The sequence below is a fragment of the Periophthalmus magnuspinnatus genome, chromosome 22 (assembly GCF_009829125.3).
Source record: "Periophthalmus magnuspinnatus isolate fPerMag1 chromosome 22, fPerMag1.2.pri, whole genome shotgun sequence".
Taxonomy (NCBI): Eukaryota; Metazoa; Chordata; class Actinopteri; order Gobiiformes; family Gobiidae; genus Periophthalmus; species Periophthalmus magnuspinnatus.
Window position 1 is genome coordinate 8,880,539 of NC_047147.1, and position 25,537 is coordinate 8,906,075.

A 25,537-nucleotide genomic window follows, 5' to 3' on the forward strand; every position below is an offset into this window, starting at 1 on the left:
AAGCCAGGACTAACTAAACAAAGACAGAAATGAGAAGTAAAAAACTATTCAGCAATATTTGAACTACAGACAAATGAGTGCACAACAAGTAAGAGAACCTTCCCAAGAGTACTGGCAAAGATTAATTAAAAGATAGTCACAGGGAGTGCCAAATCCAAGCTTTTTTTTTTTTTTTTTACAAATACACACTGGTTGTAGCTGGTGTCAAGTGTTATTGTGCAGATATATGTGCAATGTGTGACTGATTTGGCTCAAAATGGCTGCCCTATGTGCGTCATCCTCGCCCCTCTTACGCGTGATGTTCGCAGTGTGTGAATGAAAACTGAATAATGCACTAAAATGTATTTGCGTTTTAAAAAAAAGATCAAAACATTATTATACTCAGCATGAAGCATGACTATACATAGTCATTCTTCTGTCACATGCAGTTTTCCATTAAATTGCTGTTGATTTCTATGGTATTATCCATAATTTCAGATCAGTTGGCAGGATTAGACAGCAGGTTTCAGGTGAAACATCCAAAATCTGCAGTATTCCACCTCAGAAATCTTTACAACAGGGAAAAAGGGTGTTCCTAATAATCTGGCCTCTACCTCCGCACAACTACAGCAGTTTGTTTGTTGTTATAAACGGCGCGGCTCACCTTGACGTTTCCTCCGATGAGGTCAGGTGGCTCTTCGTCTGTCTCCAAGGCGACGTTGATGGTGGCGAAGGGGCGACTGGCCATCTGCTGCATCTCCCTCAGCAGTTGCTAAGAAGAGAGGCAAGAAAACGCAAAGGTTAGAGATGAATAAACTCATCGTGTTCTGTTCAAAAGAATGTACACAATGTGAATATGTAAATATATGGTGTTTTAACAGGGTCTGTAAAGTGACAGTGTGGACAACAGAGTTACTTTTATTATTTGAGGAGAGAAAAATTCATTTTTTTCACGGGGATCAATTTAGTTTTTTATGTTTTTTATTTGATTTAATGGCTTCTTCTGAAAAACAAATCAGAATCACTTTTGATAAAAAGGTTCACGAACAAGGACGAGGCAGACGTTGAAATAAACCTCAGCTTGAAGAACAAATGAAAGCTTCCCATTCAAGTACCATTTAACACAGAAAATTATCCCAAAAAAGGTGTCAACAAAGTCTTAAAAACATGAAAAACCAACCCAAACTAGTTCCTTTTAAACTGCGGCGGTCCAAATTTGTTGCTTACTTAATGCACTTCGAGCATCCTCATCGTTCACCTAATCCCTAACCCTAAAACTAGCATGGTAACAGAGCATCATTTCACAATAAAACACACTATAATTTTATGCAAACACTACATCTGTACTGGGGCAAAACATTTAAATATCTAGAATAAAAGTTTGGCGCTTAGACCCCTGGAGGAAACAATAAACGATGGGTAGAAAAAAAAAAAAGGTACTAAATTAGCACTTTTTTTTACTGTTTTAAAGTTAAAAAAAAGGTAACAATTTCCCCCTTTCTTTTTTGTCGGCTTTGTTCATAATTGAGTAGCTTCTATCTAGCACAGGCAATTTGGCTGTTCGCATGTTTACCTCAATATGCATAAAAACACAAAATGAGCCAAAACTGTTGGATTGTCAAAGATGTTGTGTTATTTTGAAAGCAGTTTTCATTCAAGGAAAAGTCATTTCTAAGCAAAGCAAAGCCTGACTATTGTACACACCATAACCACCAACATTCCCTTATTATGCTGCATCTCTGCTTTTATGTTCCTATGAGGATGCTTTTTCAAAAAACACATAATAACTTACCAAATATTCAAAAGAAAACACCACGGCAACACCTATAAGGAATATTCATATAGTCTGCAAACAACTGCGAAGTCGCTGATAACACTTTTGCACCGAGGGAAACTGTTTCATTTTTTCTCTAGTCTTGAATTAATTTACATCTTTACAGCTCTACCGTCACGTGTTCGTTTTCCCTGTAGAAACGAAACTCATCAGCAAAGTCACAGTCCTATAGCCACCTCCTGTCCTCCACACACAGCACTTTTCTGTCGTTCGAAACACTTTCAGAGCAGATTTCTACAGTTAAACTGCGGTGACTAGATAAAGTGGTGTAATTGTATTATAGGGCGAGTGTATGCAGCACTGCGGGGCACAGACTGATTTAGAGCTTTGGCCAAACGACAGGAAGAGTGAGCTGTTTGTATGAACGGAGGAGGAGGCAGATAAAATGAGAGACTTAAGGAAATGGGAATAAATATAGAAATAGCCTTAGTTTAGAGAGCACATATTACACTAGCTAGAATAGAATACACTTTTATTAGCGATTAATGGAAGGTCGCTTAACAAAATATACATCTGGCCTTACAACGGTGTGACATTAACAGGGACAGATATCTCTAGATCAGGCATGCCCAAAGTATGGTCCGTGGGCTAAATGCGGCCCTCAGACCAATTTTTCTCAGCCCTCAAGCTTCCAGGTGAATTAGCCCATATTACCTTAAACCAGGGCCGTCAAAAACATTTTCACCGAGGGCCACATCAGCAAATTGGCTACCGTCATAGGGCCAGATGTAAAATAACTGTAAGTACTTTTTCAAATGGTTAATTAACTATTTCTGTATTCATTACTTACTCAAGTTACAAATATTACACATACATTTGCAAAGATGTAAAAAATATGGGTGTAACTGCTTGTCTCCTGATAAAATGACATTTTAAGACCATCATACCTTTTAATTTACCCTGTCGAGGGCCACATAAAATGATTTAGGCATTTAGCCCTCGGGCCTTGAGTTTGACACGTGTGCCTTAAACAGTACTTTTTACAGTACATTTCTGAAAATCTACTTTAACAAGCCCATATCTAATTAATGAGAAAAGTTTGGACACCCCTGCTCTAGATTAGATTTCAGAGAACAACATGCACAACATTTTATATTTAGCAAAGCAACACATGAGGTGTCCATAAAGTGTCTTCACAATTTTAAAATGAAATTACAAAGACAATTGATAAGATATATTAATTAGACTTGTTCTATTGTACTCAGTGATTATTAAAGTTTTTAATCACGTTACATTTTTGTATGTCAGACATCCTGTTGATTTAAGAGGCGTCCTTTTGAATAAACCCCTAAGAAATGGCTACTGCTCAAGAGAAGGATTTATTTCTATGGGGTTATGTTAAAGAAGTTGTTTATCGAACAGAGATACGGGACATTACTGAACTAAAGCAAAAGATACAGATGCGATTACAACCATTGATGAGGCTCTGCTACAGCGAACATGGCACGAAATATCATCAGTACCGTCTTGATGCGCTTCATGTGACTAACAGTCCCTGTATAGAGGTGTAATAAATGAGGTAAAACACTTTGGTACAATAGAACAAGTCTGATTAAGATATCTTATCAGTTCCCTTTGCAATAAATGATTTGAATTGTAAAGAGTTTTATGGACACCCTGTAATTCAGCTTCTACCACAACAAACAGAAGCCTTATAAAAACGTAGTGACAAGTGCCATTAACTCCGAAAGGGCAAAAGACGAGCTTCATTATAATAAGTGTCCTATGACTTTGTGTAGTTAGCTCGGCGTAGCGACTGCAGTAAATAAGCTGGAACAAATGAGAAGACGAGGCGGTGATTGTAGCGGTGCTGTTTAGCGGTGATTAGGCTCCCCGCTGTCAGAGGCTTCACAGGGACGAGACGCCGACGGAACGCTTTGAACGAGATGAGAGAGAGGGGGTTTGTATACCGCGCAACACAACCACAACCGAGCGAGGTACAGGGAAGGCTGCCACTTTAACAGTACACATCTGAGGCTAAAGCAGCTGCGACCTCTCCCTTATTCGACGCGATGAAACACGACGGTAGAGTAGTTTTTGCAGAACGTTGTGTCGTCATCAGAACTATACTTTGTCGAGGTACAGCTGCAGCTTGAAAAAATATCGTGTAATGAACCTCTTGAACTAACGCAGGTGAACTAGCGTATATTGTCTCCTCTGTAAATACTCAGACAGTATTATATCAGGGCTTTTTGAGAGTACAAGGACGCTGGTTGATTTGGTTGTACAAGCGGCTACGGTAAAAAAAAACAAAAACAAAACAGTGAATAGATCTGCTGAATAAAAAGTCTAATGAGTAATATGACTCATTAAAACCATGACTCACACGTATTGATAAAAGTCTGTGTTTTAAAGTATTTAGCGACGGTGTTTTTTTTAAAGAATTGTGGTTTAAATTGGTCTAGTCAAAAACTAAGCTGTTACTATCACAAAGTTGATTTCAAAAACATGCCTGGAGTTGTGTTTTGTTTCATTCACACATGTTTAACACACAAATCCTGCATATTTAGGTTGAGTTCTTCTCTCAAACAGAAAATACCCTATTCCACCTTGTGATGTCATGTGGCCAAACAGGAAGTGCTCCATTGTGTTTTTAAACTTCATACACCTTCACTAGAATCATTTGGTTGGTTTCAGCAAAGGAATTGGAAAGATCTACAGAATTAAAGGTAAAAATGTAGTGGTTTACTTGAAAACTACCACTTCATGACATCACAAAGTGGAAAAGGGTATTCTGAGCTTTGGAGATGTACAGATGAATAATAAAGTGTTACTCAAACATGTGTGAATGAAACAAAATACAACTCCAGGTATGATTTTGAGGAAATATAAAAATTTTAACACAGCAAGACTCAATTCTGTGTAATATACAGGTACGACCAGACCTTTAAACAACTTTTTTTCTGTTAGTTGTATGATAGAATAACTTAGATTAAAGTTAGAGCATCAACACGGCGACAGTATCCGAGTTGTGACAAGGTGTGTGTACAAATCAGTATGCAGATGACTAGCCTTTTCATAAGCTCTGCTCCTTGAACAGCACAAAGCCACAGAATTGATTTAGTGGATAAGAAGCAGATGGGGAAGCATCTGAATGTAGCCGTAAACAAACTTTATGGATTCCCCGGGCGTCCTGTGAAAATAGAGGAGTCTCCAGTGGATCACAGGTAAAACCTTTGTCTAATCGCACACTCATCTCCATATTTACAGTTCAGAGTATTGACAGCGTGTTCCTCATAGTGACTATGAATGTAAACAGATGTGAAGTGCTCCGGGCCTGAATTTTAATGGAGAATTCCAATTACACCATCTGTGAGGAAATTTAACAGGATTCCTTAACATAGTAAAGAGCCTTAAGGTCCAGTACCTGAACCATGACAGAGGAACATGGAACAGTTTGAGCGACTAACTCTGCCTGTTGTGATGATAGAGAAACAAGTCACATAAGTTTCTTCTATATGGTTCTCATCAAACCAAGTGTCCTTTATAAACAGAGAAATGCTGATATGATTCCCTCATTGGGTGGATTTTTAACAAGTCAGGTACAGGTCCTTCAAAATCATCCTGTATCATTAAAAGTGAACTTCATAGCTTTTCTGCTGGTCTCTGTGGAGATATTATTGCTTTGCCTGGAATGTTACACAGTATGGCATTAAACGTGTCCATCTTGCATTTATTTCATTATAGAAGTTGCTCAAAAATACCCAATGTTCATTCTTACTGTGAAAAGTCTTGCCTCTCCATAGATTTGAACTGTAACTTGGCCTGCATGTTGGAGTCACCTGCTGGTCTCCATGACGATATTTAAATATTAATGCCAAAATGTGGAAGACTCTAGAGTTAGGCAAAGCAATAACATCTCCACAAAGACAAACACTAGAAAAGTTACATCGTGAACCTTCAAGTTTCTTCTACTTCTTTTTGTGCTTTATATTGAAATAACCAAAGTTCTGTGTTTCCATGGCGCCGTCAGTAGTACACATTTGAGGCCTCTGCTGCTTTTTCTCTTCTTAAAGCATATTCTACCAGCCCACACATTGGAAACACTCTTACATCTGGCTGCTGCTGTTTAAGCAATTAATTTGATGAAATATTTCAATTGGGAGGATTACATTCCTTTCCACCCCCCCCCTTTGCCTACAGCAGCATTAATTGAATTTTTGGCAGCGAGCGGAGAACCAAACAAGCTGTAAATACAACATTTTAAATATTATCCATCGACTTGTTATGTTATGCCAACGCAAAATTATTAACAAAAACACAGATAGAACTCATAATAGGATTCTTCTGGCTACTTCAAGAATTCAACAGGGGGCACAAACTTGAAATGGGACAAACTAAATCTCATTATGTGGCAAGTGTGTGTGTAGGTACGCAGTAAACAAAGGATTAAACAAAAAAATAATAATCACAACCCAAAATATAGCATACAAATAGCTGTTTTACTGATCCATGTTATTTCCAGGTCAAAAAGTAAAGACAAAGTAGTTTGAGTTAATGAGCTGAATGGAGTATCCATTATAGACTGTGCTCTGTTCTAAAGTGCACCTTTCAGACGTCTTATTGAGAGGTGCTAATTACATACATGGTTGACACGTGTTTTATAATTGCTTTATTTTTTCTGCCTTCAGAGATATGTTTATACAACTCATTTTTAATTCGATGAGACCTTAAGAAAGACTATTGCTAAAAATTACCTGGATCTGTGCCAGTAAACTGTTTGTCTCTTGACTTAACAGGCTGCCAGCTGTTTTATGAGAAATGTATACACTGTCTGCATACTTCAGAAAATATAATGACTTTATTGTTGACCAATATGGATTCTAGTGCCTCTTGACTGACCTCTTCGCTTTGTAAACTCCGCTATAGTCTTCTAAGAGGATCGTGGCTTCTTATTGTTTTGTGGGTGTGTTTGAGCGGCCGTGCTTCCATCTATTATTATAAAACATCTGCTAATGTGAATGGGAAAATGGTAAACGGTCATATTTATACAGCGCTTTTCAGGTCAAGGAACTACTCAAGCATTCACGGACGCGAGAGGTCTTGGCCAATGACACATCGACAGCATCCGTTTGCGGGAGTTGAAATCGCGCCAACAACCTGTGGCCCACTGGATCTGACAGCTCAACCAATGATGTTCATGTCGAGAAGAGGATTCGGACCAACACCAACTTTGAGATTTGAAAATGAGCCCCACGTTCGCCCCAACTGAGCTACTGAAGCCATGTCTTGTTTATCATTGTATTTTGCCACAAAGAATGATCCCAGGTTTAATAAAAAGGATTGTAAATGACAAACATTGCATCACCTTCTCATTTGCACGCGCTTGTTTTCAAGTCTGTACGTGGATAATATTGGGAGTGCATCTGAACCAAGAGTGTGTCCAATTACGGCGCTAGTGGACCGTGTGAGCCAAGATACCTGCATTGGAGCAGCCATGTCTGGGGGGCGAAGGCTCTCATCACATTCGACAAAATATACGCAGGCTAAAATTAATTTGAATTTCCTACAGCGGCGTTGGCATGAATAATGTGCCTCAAGGTTGAAGTTGGTGTGTTAGTATTTAAATGAATACACAAGGAGGCGCAAGCAATTAGAGTGGCCTCCTAAGCCGAGATGTCACTTACTGTCGCCATCACGAGGCTAATGGGTCAAAGGGGAGTTTTCATAAATATTGCATCAATATTTCAGAATATGACGACCTGGGTTGCAGCGGAAAGTTACACACGCGACATACAATAGACTTTGCTCCAAGGGAAAGCAGAAGTAGTGAAATATACAAAATGGGTGCAATGTCCACTATTTCAAGTGTAGTCGAGGTGAAATTCGGGGATTATTAATGAGGAGAGTCGTTTTGGAGTCTCTTGGCTGGCCTGGGAATGCCTTGGGGTCCCACCGGAGGAGCCAGAGGACGTGTCTGGGGAGAGGGAGGTCTGGGAGTCCCTGCTTAAACTGCTGCCCCCGCGACCGGAAGAAAATGGATGGATGGAGTCGTTTTGGAGCTTTCAACCATGTTATAAAGCTGCTCCCTCATTAAACCATGTCTGAAGAGGTTTTAAAGATCATCCATGCATGTTTGAGTAATTTAGCGATCTCTCCCGGGCCTGTTTGAACCCTTATAGTTAGCAGAACGATTTTGTCCAATTTTGGTCTTGTGTGAAGGATTGTAGAACAAGAAACTTAACAAAAAAACTAACAAAAACCTAAAATTTGTGAGTGGTCTGCTAACATCGTTGGCGCTGTTTAACTGCAAAGAGACTGAACTAATACATTTGAAAATTATGAAAATATTTGCGTATTTTAAACACCGCCAGGGCTTTGTCAAATCAATTAACCTCGTCAGCAAGTGAATATACATTAGAAACAGCAGAACAGATCATCTATTTATACACAGGAACATGTGAGCAGACCGATAAACGACACGGGCGGACTAAATATATGGATGCTTCAGTCTAAAAATCGCGTTTACCAGAGCCCCCGATCATCATTTAGCTTAAGTAAAAGGAAACCGTATACCAACAAATGTGTAGATGTAGGAGAGGAAGAGGAGGAAGGAGCAAAAATCTTCTTTAGGCAGCAGTACAGTGGGCGGTGGAGGCACGGGCTGTGAATACTGAGCAGCTAAAATGCTTTGATTCCTGGCTGTAAGAGTATATAAGTTTGGTCCCCGTTTCTGCCCCATTCATCTTGTGTCTATTTGTGTTCACTCTGCTGTGGCTCCACTGTACGCCCCAGTCCAACCACAATCAATAGCTCATCACAGCCGCTCAAAGGCAGAGGAAGAGACGCCGGGAAACTAAAGCCAGCATTACAATATTTTTAAACCAGATGGAAAAAGGCTTAGAGGGGTTTTGTTTAGAATGGATATAAACAACGTGAGCAACACTCTTCACTTACCTGTGCTTAGAATACTGTTTTGTTATTTTAGTTAATTTGTTTGTTGGGGACAGTGCGTAGAAACAGAAACAAATGAAATTATGACAGATTATAGTTAAATTTAGCCTTAGTCGTCCTATAGTGTAGATCGGTTCAAGATCATATGGAGAGTGTTAAGTGAAGGTATAGTTCAGGTTTATCATGTTTCGATCCAGGTCTGGTCCAGGTCTGGTCCAGGTCTGGTCCAGGTCTGGTCCAGGTCTGGTCCAGGTCTGGTCCAGGAGATGTTCACCCCACGTTTGCTCCATGTTCACCCCACGTTCGCACCATGTTCGGTGAAGGTATAGTCCAGGTTTATCATGGTTCGGTCCAGGTCTGGTCCTGGTTCAGGCCATGCTCGCCCCACGTTCCCACCACGTTTGCCCCACATTCGCCACACGATCAGCCTAGGTTTTTAGTTCAGGTTTAGTCGAGATTTTTAGTTCAAGTTTACTTCAGGTTCAATCCAGGTTCAGTAATGTACTTACTGTTTTTTAAGGTATTTCATCACTTCCCATTTAACTGACGGACCTTTTAGTCTAATACTTGCAGATTATACTCCAATGACCACTTGGAGCCAAACATTTAAAAAATACCCTGACTTTTAAATTATATTTTTGAGCAGATTATGTCACTTGTAAACTAGCAGCCCACATGGAACACTTATAAATATAATGTTTGCAAAGGCTCTGATTTAACCGCATTTTGCTTTAGTATGGGGAACGCTTAAGGAACACTTGTGAAAATGAGCTCAAGTGAGGCGAACAGAAACACACAGGGAGCCTGAAATAAAGCAATTACACTGTGATTGTGCGAGAAGGTTTTATCCAAATGACAGGCCTGGCTCCATCTCGCCGCAAAGAACTGTGGGTAGTTTGGCTGTGCAGCGCTGTGTTGGTGTTGAAAGCATCATTTGAACTGCAGCATCAAGGGTCCCAAACGCCTGTGAGCTTTGTTGTGTCTGGATGAAAACAGAGGAGGTACACAGGAAGTCACCTCAAAACAGAGTCCCTAACGGCCCGGATAGCAAGGCAACTGAGTTAAAACTTCAAATGGGGCACGTAGGTTTGCTAAAAAAGGGTTTCTGGAGCATAGGCGCGGGGGCAGAAGTTTGTCTTGAGTGGTCCTGTCACTTGTAAAAATGATGAACTTTGTTGGACAGAATTCACACATTGATGAAGTTGCGTTTTTGGATATAAAAACAACAACGATAATGATGATGACGAAGCATTTCAGGCAGTAATCAGATTCTCAAGTGACTATTAAGTTTTTGTTAAATATGTTTTAAAGTAAGTTGTTATGAAGATTTGCCTAACTACAAACTTTGGTATCGATTGTTGAGAGAAACAAATGTGAGAAAGTTTATAATGTAATCGCAATCAATGATTATAATGTTTAGTGCTCTTGTAACTTTCAGGTAGGGCTGAGCAATTAATCTCATTTTAATCCAATCACGATCTAATTGTTTCATATTGTCAATGTTCAACTGGGGCTTTTTAATTGACAGGTCTGGAGCCAATCCCGTCGCAGTATAACAGATTAAATGTATTGTTGAAGCTCTGGGGAATAATGTGGATTTTGCATCTTTTAATTAAACGGTACCGAAGAAGAGTCTCATTATTTTTCAAAATAAAACTGAAACAACAATAGAGATGAGTAAATAAAAGAAAAAATACCATGATCACTGTCATCATCATTAGTTGGTAGAGTGTCCACTGATCCAAGGATTGTTAGTTCGAATCCCGTTCCGAATGGGTGAGTGGTTCCTTGATGTAAAAGGGCTTTGAGTGTCTAAAAGGTGGAAAAGCGCTAAAAAATATGACAAAAATATAATAATGGTAAACGTCCCATCGGTCAACCCCTGTATAAGTATGTGTAATTGTTAGCCTACACCTCTAAGTCACCTCCACCCATAATTTACCTTACCTCTGCCAAATAATTCTTAATTTTAAACCTGCTTCTAAACACAGTATCCTAAAGCTGGGTTACACCTGGCCACACTCCAATCCGTCTCTGCTCTGGTCAAATTCAATATGTAAACAGGCCTGCAGCAGAATGGCGCTGACACTGTCTGCATGAATATTACTCCTGTTTAATTTCAGTCAACACTTGGCTATGCACCATCTTTTACTCCTCATGGCTGCAGGGCTTGGTTTAAATACAACGCCACACTAATTCATGGACGTGATGTGTTTTTAGCTCAAGCGGAGGCATATTAATGTTTGTTTTGAACACTTTCTCTTTTTGGCAAAATGAGCAGTGAAATGTTGCCAGATTTTCCTATAAACATTTGATCTTCAGGAAATGTAATTTATGTGTGACAGAGATAACACGTCGCCTCCAAATAAAATGTTGTTTTGAGCTGAGAAGTAAAACACATATGTCACTATTTAAACTTTTTTTACTTCATGATTAATTCATCTTCTAAGCAACGCATCACACAAAGTAAAAATATCAGTTAGGAAACATCCACAATCTCTAAGTTGAACCGTTTTAACTTTAAAATATGGCATCTTCGAAATCTAGTTAAAAGAAAATACTGCAAAAATAACTAAACAGGACACGTCGCCTCCCAACACCTATTCAAATCTGATTTAGCATGAGAATTTATCAATATCCCTTAATGTTGCACTATAGAGGGTCTGCATCCATGTACGAATGTCCCACAATACAGCATTAAACTCATCTATCTCCATGGGAACAAGCCAATTTCGTCACTAGGCCAAGTTACAGGTCAGATGTGAGGGAAGACGTTCCAGCTGACATGATAAATGAATTTAATTTTATACTATGGAATAAGATCTTCATGGAGAATGTTAAATATGCACTGTGAATTTTATGTGAGTTTCTGTGGTGAAATCACAAATCAAACCAGGAATATTTTAGAAGTTAAACCAAGTTAAACGAAGTACGAAAATGAAAATAATGACTTAACACTTTCGAACCATTCTTTTCCAACTGTACAAACCCATTATTTAAGTCAAAATTTCACTGAGGTCAGCCATAGAACGGGTCGATTTGGGACTGATAAAGCAGCTAGTACATATTCAACAGCACAACACGGGCACTGATCCAAGGTCTAATTATATGCACCATCCCAGCGGGGTTAAGATTAGCGAGGTTTAAAAATGTCTCGGGAATCGTGAGACAAAAAACAGCATGTATTTTTGCACTGTACGCCCCGAGAAAGAGTGTGAACAGGGCTGCAGCAAAAATGTGGAAATCCACTATAAATGTGATGTCTCCAGCTCCCGGGAGGACTCTCATTCAGTCTTCACAAACACTGCTGTATTATTAGTATTCTCCATTTGCGTACCTGCTTGTGCTAGCCATTTATTATTTGCATGTTGTTTATTTCCTTTCAAAACTAAAGCTAATATTTGCTGAGACAGAGGCGCCGCGGGCAGGAACGTGTCTTACAGAGGAATCCGACTGAATCCGTCAGCCAGGCAGTTTATTTTTCATTCTGTTTTGATGAATTTAGTTCTTGAAGAGCCCAGAGTTAGCAGTTAGCTATGCAGAGATCGGGCATTATATTATAACCACTTGTTTAACATGTATCTGTTCCTTTAATGAAGTCTCTTTGGTAGAGAGTTGTAGTTTTGGAGATGTGATACAGCCATCAACACTTTGTCTAACTTGTCAAACTTGCTCCAATGTTTAAACCCAAACTTTACAGACTCTAAAATTGATTTTCATTTTGACTTGTTATTTAATATGGTTTTAGCACCTCATAAGACTTTCTTGACTAACAAATTTTAACTTTGTATTGGGCAAGTGAACATTTTGGACTCAGTTTACACTCTAACAGATGGCAACTTAAAAGTGAATTATGTAACTTTTCCATAGAGGTGTTATTGCTTTGCCTGATGTTCCAGAGTATGGCAACTTATTGATCTCTATGGAGACGGCACCAGGTCAGATCTGTGGAGACACAACCCCGTTTACAGTAAGAATGTATATTTTCCATGACATTTTTAGCCGTAATGAAATAAATGCTAGAGGGATCTGCTAAATGTTATAATATGGAACATTCAAGTCAAAGCAAGGACACCTCTACACAGACAATTAAGAGGTGGACCCAGCAACCCCACAAGAAAAGTTACATAGTACACCTTTACTTTAAATCTACTGTTTTATTAACCTAACCTGTGGTGATAATGTGCTGCCTGACTGGTGTTTGGCGACATGGGTAAGTTGTTCTTGTTCAGAGACAGAGTTGGAGTTTCTGGTGGAGGCTGTGACCTTGGCAGGAGGCTGCAGGTCGGCGCCCCCTGGTGTGACGTGTGGAGCAGGATTGATCACCTCAGAAACAGCCTTTTGTTCAGCTCGGTGTGGAGCAGCCAGCACTGACCCCAGGAGAGATGAGGTAGAAGACCGCTCCCTCAGAATCTTAAAGCTCTGCTCCTGCTAATCTACACAGCAGTGCTTTAAGGAGAAACTTCACTGCGGCTAATGCTAATGTAAACAAGAGTTAAACGATCGAAAATGGCACTGTATCAAAATGAGAGAATCAAATACTGAATTTAAATTACAACTTAACTTATAACCCTCACAATCTGTTTATGTACAATTGTATAAAAGTGTGATATAAACATACTAACAAAGTCAAATCAAATAGTCAAACTACAACTACTCCTTCTACTGTCACCACCAACGCCAAAAAACTACTAATGACTCCAAAAAGCCACAAAATTGTTTGAAGCTTGATTTTTTAACATGATCCATTTCAACAGGTTTGACAACTAAATACAATAATTCCAACTGTCAGATTTTGACAATGCCTTAAGAGTGTTTTAAAATGTTCCTCTTGCTGCACCAAGGTCCCCTTCAGCTCTGTCAAGAATCTTAATATTCTGCTGTGAATGCATTAGGAGTCGTACTTGCCCAGAGCTGCACTTATCTGACTCTTATCACAAAGTTGTTTTTTCTCTTGATGCAATGAAAACATCACCAGCTCATCTAATGATTTCAGCTAGTTCATTAATCAGTCAGTGAGATTTTAGTTAAAGAACAGTTTTATGAGTTGACAAATAACGTTACTGGGATAATAAAGGATTAGTACAGACCACTGCAGAAAGGAGAAGGCATGACATTAGTTTACTGAAGATTTGGGAGTGAATTGTGAAGGTTTTCTGCATTTTTACACTAGTTCTTGTCTTTTAAGTGCGCTTTTTATGCCAAATATGGTTGTAGTATGGAGACAGACCTTTCGCTAATTCCATAATTCAATTTTAGTCAACTAATGAATGCACAGGGCGAGCCTTTAGTTGAACCACGAATTTATTTAGTAGATTACAGCCCCACGGTGAACATTAAAGGCTTGCAAATAGTGCTTGATACAACCACTTTGAAGTTTAAACTATCAAATTTGAACTGTCTACATCTATCTAGGTTGCACGGTGACAGCACCAGTTGCACGGTCTTAAGAGGATCCAACTTTCCCCATCAGTACAACATCAACTAAACAGAACTGGGCTTCCACGTCGCAGTTTATAAAGTACGTTCCATATAAAATCTATTTCAGTTTTAAACAGCCCGGACCTGCCCTGGTTTTGAACGTCTCTGGCTGCATTTGAGCTGTGGCATTTGACGTATTCTCTCCAGATAAATGTGTTGTTTGTCTCGGATCAGTCAGTCGTTCCTCCCACTTGTCTAGCTGTAGTTACATCCCACCACCACCGGAGAACACGGACGGGCGGAGGGAGGGGAGGGGGGTTCACCTTATCTTACCCACCGCTTACTGCCATTACTAGGGTGTGTCACAGCTGGAGGGCCTGAGATGGATGTCTGAAGGTGACTGTGGCTTGCACAATCTTCTCAAACCCAAAATCATTTCTTGCACTTACACCTACCCCAGTGGCACATTTGATGGAACAGCTGTCGTGGACCATTCTGTATAGACTCCCATGATGCTTTGTGTCTGACTTGGGCATACAAACGGCTCTAAATGTGTCAACGGTAATATAATGTATGCATTTAATAAACAGTTAGATTGTTACAGTTAGAGGTGTGCAATAGATCAAAGTTAACTTATAATATTGTGAAGGTTGTTCTGAAGATCTGCACAATTTGGATATTGAGAATAAATTAAACTTATAATGTGGAAAAGACACGAAATACTTGAAAAACAAAATAGGATGAATGCAGTTAAGATCTATGGAGATGGGACCCCCATTTACAGCAGGAAGGCTTCATGGAGAATTCATGGAGACAAACAGGATGTGGATCCATCACCAGAAAAGTTACATAGTGCACTTTTAAGTTGATAAATCTAAAAAAAACAAAAATTAATTAAATCACCATTTTGTATTTTATTGGATCTGAAATTCTCTCAAACAACATAAATGAGTATCCTGTGGGATTTAGTTTTATTTTGGGGGTTACACATTCAGAAAAGCATCTTTCTTTGGGCCTTCTGTTGAAACTGACCAATCACGTTGTCTGCCATGCTTGTCCCTATGGAGATGTTAGAATGTTCCATAGTATGGCATTAAACTTCTATATTCATGGAGACAAACGTGTGCTATCACTAGGCTAAGTTACAGTTAAGATCTATGTGGAAATGAAGAAACGAAATACTTGAAAAACAAAATAGGATGAATGCATTTTGGAATATTTTAAACAACGGTGTAAAGTGGCATTTCTGCATTTCTTATGTCTAATGTTTGCCATTCTTTCAGTCTAAAACTTAAACCTCAACCGTTCTGCGACTTTGCATTACCGATTCACCTTTTTACCACTTATTGAATCTAAAACACCCTTAGTGAATGCATTTATTACATCATCAAAGAGACCACACTGGAGGCTTTGATCACAGTCTGTCTTGGCAGGCTACAAAAAAAGGCAATACTAATATAGATAGTTAGCTTGGCATAACATCCCATATGCTAAAACACAGACTTGTACCTGGTTCATTACGATTGCTTTATCGGGTCATAAATTATCCAGATCAAATATTATTCCATTTCCGTTCCCATTAAGAGCTATTAAATCTGTCTCATTTATTTCTCATTTGCCAGCCATTAGAGTATAGCATGGAGTGCTGGGATGATATGTGCATGTATTAACAGCTCTTTAATGTGTGAATGGGGTGTAAAATATATATGACCCACGGTGACTCGAGCTGTAGACACTTCTCAATATTAGCATAACATTGATCTTGTCACGGAATCTCGTAGGGAACTTTGTTGATAACCTGTACTTTACTCATGGGTTTCAGCTTCCTCTTACATGCAACATTTTGAGAGCTGCTTTCCATTTAAAATATATCCTGCACATTGTTTTAAATTGTTATTCGCTACAGCAACAGTCCTACTTTTTCCTAGTTTTGAAACACTTGTACGTAATATGTTGCTTTGGTTGATGGATTCAGTTGTTACCTCTTTGCAATAGCAGTGGGTAAAAATGAGATCAAATGCCACGGTGATGCAGGTGGCACAGTGGTTTGTACAACTGCCTCTCAGCACGGAGGTTGTAGGTTTAATTCTCATGCTGGTCACGTCCAATTAAACAGGGAAGTGTAAGGACTATTGGGAATTTAGATCCCTCCCTCTAGGACAAGAACATCTATGCATTTTTTGAAACCCTTGTCCAGAAATAAATTGGACAGATGTTGTTTCAGAAATAAAAAGTTCAACAGCTTGCAACACCCGATCATGTCCACTTTTTCTGCTAACATTCCCAAAACAATGACTCACAGCGAGACCATTTTCCCTGAGTCCAGGCAGCCCCTTACACTCTGAAACCAGATTCATCATGTGAATACTGTTCTGTACTTCTGGGGCCCTCGAACTCCCCAGAAAGTCGTGAAGCGTTATGTTCAAGAGCAAAGTCTGAGGATGGGAAGAGAAGAGGCCAGTGGGGAGTACAACTTTGCACTTTGCTGCAGCACAAGCAAAAAAAGACTTTTCCAACATTCAAGTGACAATTTAGAAAGAACCGACAAAATAGTGAAGACAGAGGAGGGTGGTGTGATATCAGGAAAAAAAAAAACTTAAGCTGTAACAGTGACTGATCAGGTTGTGTTAAGGGGCAACCAAAAGGCTTATCTGCTTTTAAAGGAATAATAACCTAATACATGCTTTTTTTTTTAGATTTATTAACGTAAAAGTGCACTATGTAACTTTCCTGGTGGTGGATCCGCATCCTGTTTGTCTCCGTGAATTCACCATGAAGCCTTCCTGCTGTAAACGGGGGTCCCATCTCCATAGATCTTAACTGTAACTTAGCCTAGTGATGGCACCTGTTTGTCTCCATGAAGATAGACGTTTAATGCCATACTGTGGAACATTCCGACATCTCCATAGATCAGTTTCAACAGAAGGCCCAAGGAAAGACGCTTTTCTGAATGTGTAACCCCCAAAATTAAACCAAATCCCACAGGATACTCATATTTATGTTCTTTGAGAGAATTCCAGATCCAATAAAATACAAAATGATGATTTAATATTTTTTTTTTTTAGATTTATCAACTTAAATGTGCACTATGTAACTTTTCTGGTGATGGATCCGCATCCTGTTTGTCTCCATTAATTCTCCATAAAGTGTGCCTGCTGTAAAAGGGGGTCCCATCTCCATAGATATTAACTGTAACTTAGCCTAGTGATAGCACCCGTTTGTTTCCATGAAGATAGATGTTTAATGGCATACTGTCGAACATTCCAACATCTCCATGGGAACAAACATGGATGCTCCACTAAATACATTAAATTGCACCTTTTATTGTAATTGTTTGCAGATATCTCATCTATAAAATCTATTGAAAAAGTCACAACACACACATTTCCAACTGCACTTGCAGCCATCTCTTTTTTTCCTTTTTGAAGTTCTATAAGTTGAAGTTTTTCGTTGCTGTTGACAGTTCCATGCTCACTTTATATTTAAACTCTGAGCTCTCGTTATTGTCTCCCAGACTGATCCGAAGGTAAATATGGCGTCACTGTAGAACGCTCTTTATCAGTCGCCACCTGACCATCTCCGAGTGTTCATTACTTACAGTCTCGCACCACGCTCCAGACCCAGCAGATGAGATTCTGTGCGGATCCAGTCGAGTGGGAGAGATTGGCAGCGCTATTCTCTGAACCGGCAAAGGCACAATGAAGATCTCAAGAAATCACATCGGCCGCACCAGATTAGTCCCAAAACTATCCCGTATAGAGATAAGGAGGGTACCTATCCCTGCCCGAGTGCTTAGGTCCCACAAGCAGATGGCTGAGAGTGAATGAGGTTCACACATGAGTAGAAAACAAAGGTGGAAAACAATATTGCACCTTGCATCTGTTCAGGCATTTCGCTGTGATCGTGTTGGAGTAATACATTAGAATTTAGTTGGATACGACCAGTGCTGTTCCGTTTTCGCTTGCCGAGACAGTTGGACAACACAGACTTTGGATGTGCCCCATAGTGAAGCTTCATTAACAGGGCCTGCGAGTGCCTAATTTAGCATGTGGCAAAGCTAAAAATGGCAAAAACACTGGGCAAACAAACAATACATCATCTCTCACAGACTGTAAATGGACAAAGTGTGAATGGAATAATGACAAAAGGATAATACTGACATGTTTAGGCAGATTTAATCAAGGATCCGTAAGCCCTCGTGAATCTTTCTGCTTTGACAGGGCTGGGGCGCCGCTCTATTCTGTCGAGTCCCATCTCAATTTTCCATTTTCCAGCCCCACCAGGAGATGCCAAATTGGGTGGGAATGTTCAGTGATTGTGTTTTTTTTAATGTGAATGCAAATTATTACTCAAGTAAAAGAACTTAAAAACTTAATTTCCATACAAAGGAAAGTTTAGCAGTTGAATGTTTTGTACAAGATAAATGCATGGGTTTCTTTTGCTAACTATTAAAGGTGAACGTTTTATCGGATAATGGAGAGTATCACAATTGTTGTTTTAGAGATATGTAAACTTAGTGTTAATAGACAATGTATTCAATATCTTGTTAAAAATAACCTAAAGAAGATTGTGCAAAAGCTGAGATTTTTGGTCAATATCACCCATAGCAACTACATTAAATATTTTTTTCTTAACCAAATCAAAACTTTTTTTTAAAGAGAAACACCACATTTTGCTTTTAGAATGATGGTAAGGTTTTCATTATAACTTCTTAAATGGAACCTGAAGGAATTTTGCTCGCTACTTATGCCTCTCTCCAAGCCTATTGATACAAAGATCACACACGCAGTCATATTTAAATCGAACAGCATGATTCAGTAACACAGCTTATGCCACATTTGCCTCACTGAAATCTATCCAAACACATCCTTTTACCATTATTGCCTTTTTACTTTGGCCAACTGCAGGTTTTCCATGGTGAAATTACGCTTGGTAACGACTATGATGTTCTGTGTATTGACAACAGAATGGATTGGTCGTTTCCAGTGGTGGACTGTGTCCTCGGGACTTGGGCCAGCTGCCCATATTTACAGATATAACTAGCTGTAGGTCTACAGATGCCAAAGCGACCATAAATATCCTCTCAGTCTGCAGAGGTGCGCTGGACAAGGCACTGAGGCAGGGCTGAGTCGACCTGGTTTAATGTATGTAGAACACACGCACTGCTGATACTCCACAACATTTAGTATCATGTACTTTTACTATCTTACTGCTTAAACACATAAAATACCCATCACAATGCACCAGCTGATTGATACAACCACACGAGTGCACACCCCGTCAGAACGTGCACATCGCCGTCTACAACTCATTACAACTGTAATGGACATGTTCAAATGTGTTTTCTCATTAGAATATAACCAAGTTACTGCACATAGACCGTATGATAACACCAGCACCTCACTCACCGCTGTCGTCTTCAACAGATGAGGACGTTCACACATGTTGTCTACATGTCACCAGCTGATGTGTAATCCAGCCATTGAAGTTTAAATCCATGAATCCAACAGTTCATTCATTCTGTGCTCCGAGTCTCACATTAGTAGCTCGGTTGTTTTAGATGCTCTGATGTTCTGAATATTCCATTATAACTAACTTAGGTAACAAACAAACTGCTCCTCCTTAAAAAATCCCATTATTTGTCCAAAAACAGAGTCCAAATGAAAGCATATTTTTCTTTCAAACTCCGCCAAAGTGAAACACAGACTAAGCTAGTGCTAGCCAAACAAACAATCTGGCGCCAGCTGGTGGCCCGTACAGTGATGACAGAACCGGGCCAGGTCCAGCGCTGGGCACACAGCTGGCCTGGGCGGGACTAAACCAGCAGTGCTGGTGTCTGCCTGTCAATCAACTGCAAAGGGACAATCTGATTGGTCAGTTTTAACAGAAGGCCCAAGGAAAGAGGGCTTTTCTGAATGTGTAACCCCCAAAATAAAACCAAATTCCACAGGACACTCAGAATTTTAGATCCAAAAAATACAAAATGGTGATTTAATTAATGGCATAAAATAATTTGTTTTACAATGTTTGCTGAAATGGCAGCACACCTCTAGTCATTTCTCAAGATGACCGTTTGTTGCTGCCCATTACATAAAATGTCTTTAAGTGGATTTCTAAGGCCTTTAAGCAAGTTTTTCCATCTTCCCATCATGCATAATTTAACCCGTTTATTAAGCTTCTTAGATTATTTGACAGTAAAAACCCTCCAGTAGCAACTTAACGTAATTATGTCACTGCTTGTCATTATATCCATGACAGTATTTGGAGATTTTTTTAACATTGCATCAAGAATTAGATACTAAAACATGTCTGTAAATCACATCAAATCAAATCTACTTTACTGTCCCAGACGAAAATTTGTCTTGAGCAAAGTGTTGCCATCTGTGAACACACGATAACGCACAACACAGACACGACATACAAACTAAGAAACACACAAGTTTAGCTAAAAAATAGTCCTAATTTATGATAATCCTTAGTATAAAAACAGATTAAAAAAGCAATTAAGGTGGAACAGTAGTTCTGAAAGTGCTTTAGTGCATCTCCTCACTGAGCAGAGTGATGGACTTGAGGTTCTGGTATTGCACAAAAATTGAACCAATTTTTTTTTCATTTTAATTCTAAACTTTGCTCATTTCGCAAATCATAAGCAATATTATCAATTTTTCGACACTTCCACCTCAAATCTTGTTTCATTGCATCTACGATTTGAAGAGTCCCTGGGCAGTGCTTTGTAAACAGAGTTGTGTAGAAACGCTTTGCTCTTGAACCCTGGTGGCAGTGAGATTATGTGCTCGTTTAGTGGAGTGAGGAGAGTACAGTAAGGCTCATTAGACATGCCTTGATAAAGCACCATTAGCGACGTGCCGGCCATGCAAATGAGTGCACTTTGAGACTGACCGCGGAGCTGTGCTGTATGCTCCTCTGATTGTGTTTTGAAGGCAGAGGTGGACAAGTGCCCCGCCGCGTGCCCTTGTAGGTGGACTGAAGCATGCGCCGCTCTCACTAAGAATAATTGTGCCCTTCAAACAGACTGGAGAGGCCATAGTTTTGGTTCTGGATCAGCAGTGCAGCGCCGGAGTGTTACACCAATGCACTATGAAATGTAAGTTATTATGTTTTTAGTTGCTCCATGGGACTATACAACTGCAACTTCACGGGACATTATTATTGTAAATTTACTGTGATCTGCTCCATTCTTAGCTTAGAAGGGCAAGACTATTTATTTTTTTTGCATTTTTATGTCTTCAAATGATATAAATGTGAAATATTTCCAGTTTTTGTCATTATGTTTGTTTCTGTACTGTCTTTGTTTTGTTTGAAAAATCCTAATAAATATCCAACTTAAATATATTTGCAGCTCACGTTCAAATATTTAGCCTCCGTTTGTTGCGAACGGTGTTGAACTACGATTTTGACACCTTTCTGGAAACTCAATTGGAGCAAATGTGAACGTGGATGAGGGCAAATTGGGCAGTTGTCGCTCCCCATGTGAATCACCTTGATTAAATTCAACAGGCATAGTTTCTACCTTGAACTGATGTTAGCGGATCACATAATACTAACAAGCGACTGCAAAGACAGCTGTACAAAGTGGTGTAAAAGCAAGTGGGGAAAATGAGGGTTACTGTAGTCAATGGTACTGCCTCTGTGGTGCTATTAAAACTAGATGTAATGAGTAGAATTTAAAAATCAAATATAGTTATTAGTCTTCCTGTTATAGTGCCATTGTGGATATAGCTGACCATTTAAAACATACATTTTATTTTGACTTGTTAAATGCCATGGCAACAGTCCTAACGTTTCATCATTTTAAAAGTATACAGCCACATTTCATTACGATGCAAGTTATTATGTAAAAACAGGAACTTTCTAACCCTGAACTCAAGTAGTCTCTGTATCATTTGGACAGATTCAGGGCGGATACGAAATTGTGAGACATTTAGAGAAGGTTGAACAAGGAGCGGTGGCAGCAGTCAGGGTCACTGTGGAGAAGAGAACGTTAAAGGTGACAGGGGTCAAAGGTGACACAGTTTTTCACCTGTCAGAAGAGTAGAGGGTACAGAGCAGAGCAGGACGGGGCAGAGCACGGGAGGACACAGACTTCTGACCAAGCGCAAGGGTCAGCACTTTGTGAAGGCCGTGGCGCAAGAATACACACGTGATCTGTTTAAAAATACTCACTAGACACATCTCTTTATTTGGATGGGGTGATAGTGGCACAGGTTTTGCTCAACAACCAGGGGGTAGTTGGTTTAGACCTCAGCTGAACCCATACTGTCATGTCAGGATAAAACACTTCAGCCATTTTACCTATAGTCTAGTAACTGTATATGTTATTGGTAGAGAAAAAAACATGTAATAATTTCTGTCGCAAGAATCATTGTCAAGAAAACCACTTTTTAAATAGTCCCAAACCAAAACCAAACTAAACTTCTTAAAGAGGGCGTGTTTTAATTCTATGGTGTATTAACTGCTTACATATTTAGATCACTATGTTACCTTTTATTGTTTTCAAAATGGTATAATTGCCAAAACAATGTATTAAAATTTTTTTTTATTATTTATTATTTCACTTCACTTCACATTCTGAGTCTCCCCTCCCTCCATCACAACACAATCACCACGTATCCTGCTAATAAAAATACTGCACATCGCATCAGGTTTGTCAAGTTGCTGTGTACAGTTTTGCATCCTGCTGTTGTATATTTATGGAGAACTGTCGTGTGGGAACATGGGTGACGTAGACTTATGGGCTGAACATCAGACAGAATGTTACAGCTGACCATAAGGACGGTTCAAAGAAGGCCCCATAGAGATCAGCAAATTACTAAAACATCTTCAGGCATGTTTTTATGAGGGAACAACGTTATAAAATGGTAGAAAGCTGAAAAAAATCCCTCCTCTTTAAGTTACATTTTAAAACACTTATTGGTTGTGCGTTACAAATTAGAAACAATTACAGGCTGTTACAATATGGAGAAAAAAATCCAATCAACAAAAAGGCACCAGTGTAGATTCATACTGCTACAAAGAGCTCACAAATACAGGTGGGAGTTGGCATCAAGATAAAAGATCCATCAAAAAGCCACATCTTCACTTCATTGTTGTGAGTAAGAGTGGCCCGAAGTCAACAAACAATTCCAGCAAAGTGGGAGAAGATTGCCGTCAACAGAAACCATTAGCGACTAGCACTGAGCAGAGGACGTATTAACTGAGAGACCAAGCTGAGAAAGGCCTTCGCTGAAAAACTCGCACGTCAGGCAACCAACCAGCAGGAGATGCGCCAAGTACTCCAATATGAACCAAGGCACGGCTCCAGGAGCTCCAGAAGATTGATAGAAGTAATCAGATAGGAGGAGAGCAAAGGCCAAATGTCAGACAGGGTATTTATTAGTGGTAATAGGCAGGGATGCAGTGATCCAGCTTTTTCAGTTCCAATACTGATACTTATTTCTTTAAAACACAGTTAACTTATTACAAAAGAGATCCAATTGTATGAATAAAAGTTCAAACACAGTCAAAATGGGGCAAAACAGCTAATTTTTAAGTATCGGCACGGATTTCCGATACTAGTATTGGTACCGGTGCATCCCTTGTAAGAGATAGTGATTAAGCAAAAGCTGTTAGATTGTAAATAATAACGAAAATAGTTATAAAGTCTTGAAATAAAGATATGAAGCCTGCCCCATAGTCCAGTCTCAGCTTCTCTAACTTGTGATCCAAAGTGTGAGTGATGACTTCAGACGGAGGAGCGTTATGTTAAACCCTCACATGTGCCCTCTGATCTGCTCTTATTCAGACCTGTGAGCACAGTAAAACTGCACCATCATCACAGACTCAGAGAGTGTGGCTGTGGGCGCTGAAGGAAGAAGCAGACTCACTGATCTAATGCAGCGTGTCAAATTTATTACACTCCAAAGCTAAATACTGAAGATTACTAAGGAAGATATATGTGTTTGTGCTTGTGTGTGTGTGTTTGCGTGTGTGTGCATATATTAGGAAGCAGATTTATTTATTGGTTAATAGAGAATTGCAATTAGGGTCAGATTAGAATTGTAAGAACTAAAATGAAAAAAAAATAAATAAATAAAAAATCTGCTGCAAAGTTTCATCAATCCATTTCAATTCAATATTCTCCAAAAACAGTAAATCTTGATGTTTATGCCTCATGACCTTTACTTTACTGATCAGAACGTTTATGGAAGATTTCATAAAGGTGATCGCATATTATTAGATTATTAAATATTGTTAGAAAAAGTATGAATTTGCCGTTATTGAAAAACGGGATGGGAAAAATAAGTTTGCCATTTATATGTTTCATCATGTCTTTCATATCATAATGCACCAAATGTGACAATAAGCTATACAGAATAAACTGAACTGAAAAGACAAAACTTAACTGAATCCAGTAGTCGACATTATTGCGTTTGCCACAAAAAACACAAGAAAACCACAAGTAATACTACATTGTCTTCTTTAGGCAACGATAAGAGTAGTACACGTATATCAGCGTATATCTAAGCAAGTGCCCATGCAACATTTGACTCCGAAAACTGGTTGGTTTACACACCACAGTCCATTGAGCAGGTCTCCATTCATTTTATGACATAATGGGAGACCTATCTGACGCGCCTGGGCCTTGACACCTCTGCTGATGCTCATATTTATGCCCTACCAAGATGGAGGTGGGACGTCCTGGGAGAGGAAAGGGCAGTCTAATGGGGTAATAAATAAGAGAGTTTTACGCCGCTTCCTGTGCCTCTCTGCTCGCAGCGTTCAGTCCCGGGACAAGTGTAAAAGACCTACAGTAGTTAATCATTGGGGACGGCCGTGATCAAAGACATTATGGCGTTTTTTGCAATACCTCGGGGTGCGATACGTGGCCAATATATGTCGAGTTACGCGTGATCTATGTGTGCGTTAGGCCCGCGATGGATGTTGATAAACAAGCACGCTGTCACGGGGAGATATTAGTGATAATGGAGGGAGATATTAAAACATAACGCGCAGGAGGATACGGAGAGCAAGAGGTCTTTTAAAATGGAAAATTCCCAAAGGAGGAACCAAAGACGCCTATATGAACAACATTTCAAAAGAGGAAAAGTGGTGAATAGTGGTGATTTTTACAGTTTTTGAACCACTTGCAATTAAAGGTTCACAATGTAATTCTTTTCTGGTTGGAGTTCGCCATCTTCTTGTCTCCGGGGAGATGTCGCTATACGATATGAGGAGGTTTGAGTCTCCATAGATCTGACCTCTAACTTGGTCTAGTAACTACTTGTCTCCATGGTGATAAATAAGTTTAATGCTACAGTATATTGAGGAAAGAATTCAGGCAAATCAGTGACATCTACATAAAGACATACAGTGCAGATATATCGTATAAGCCGCTCTGGAGGGTAAAAT

At 39.4% G+C, this 25,537-nt stretch overlaps 1 protein-coding gene across 1 annotated transcript in view; it reads right to left on the bottom strand.

Moving 5' to 3' along the window:
* Positions 1–25,537, bottom strand: part of atrn (attractin) — a 162,274-nt gene that overhangs the window by 29,816 nt on the left and 106,921 nt on the right. Inside the window, exon 27 of the mRNA XM_033987846.2 lies at positions 644–751. Within this exon, the coding sequence (XP_033843737.1) occupies positions 644–751 (108 nt within the window). The remainder of the gene's footprint in view (positions 1–643; positions 752–25,537) is intronic.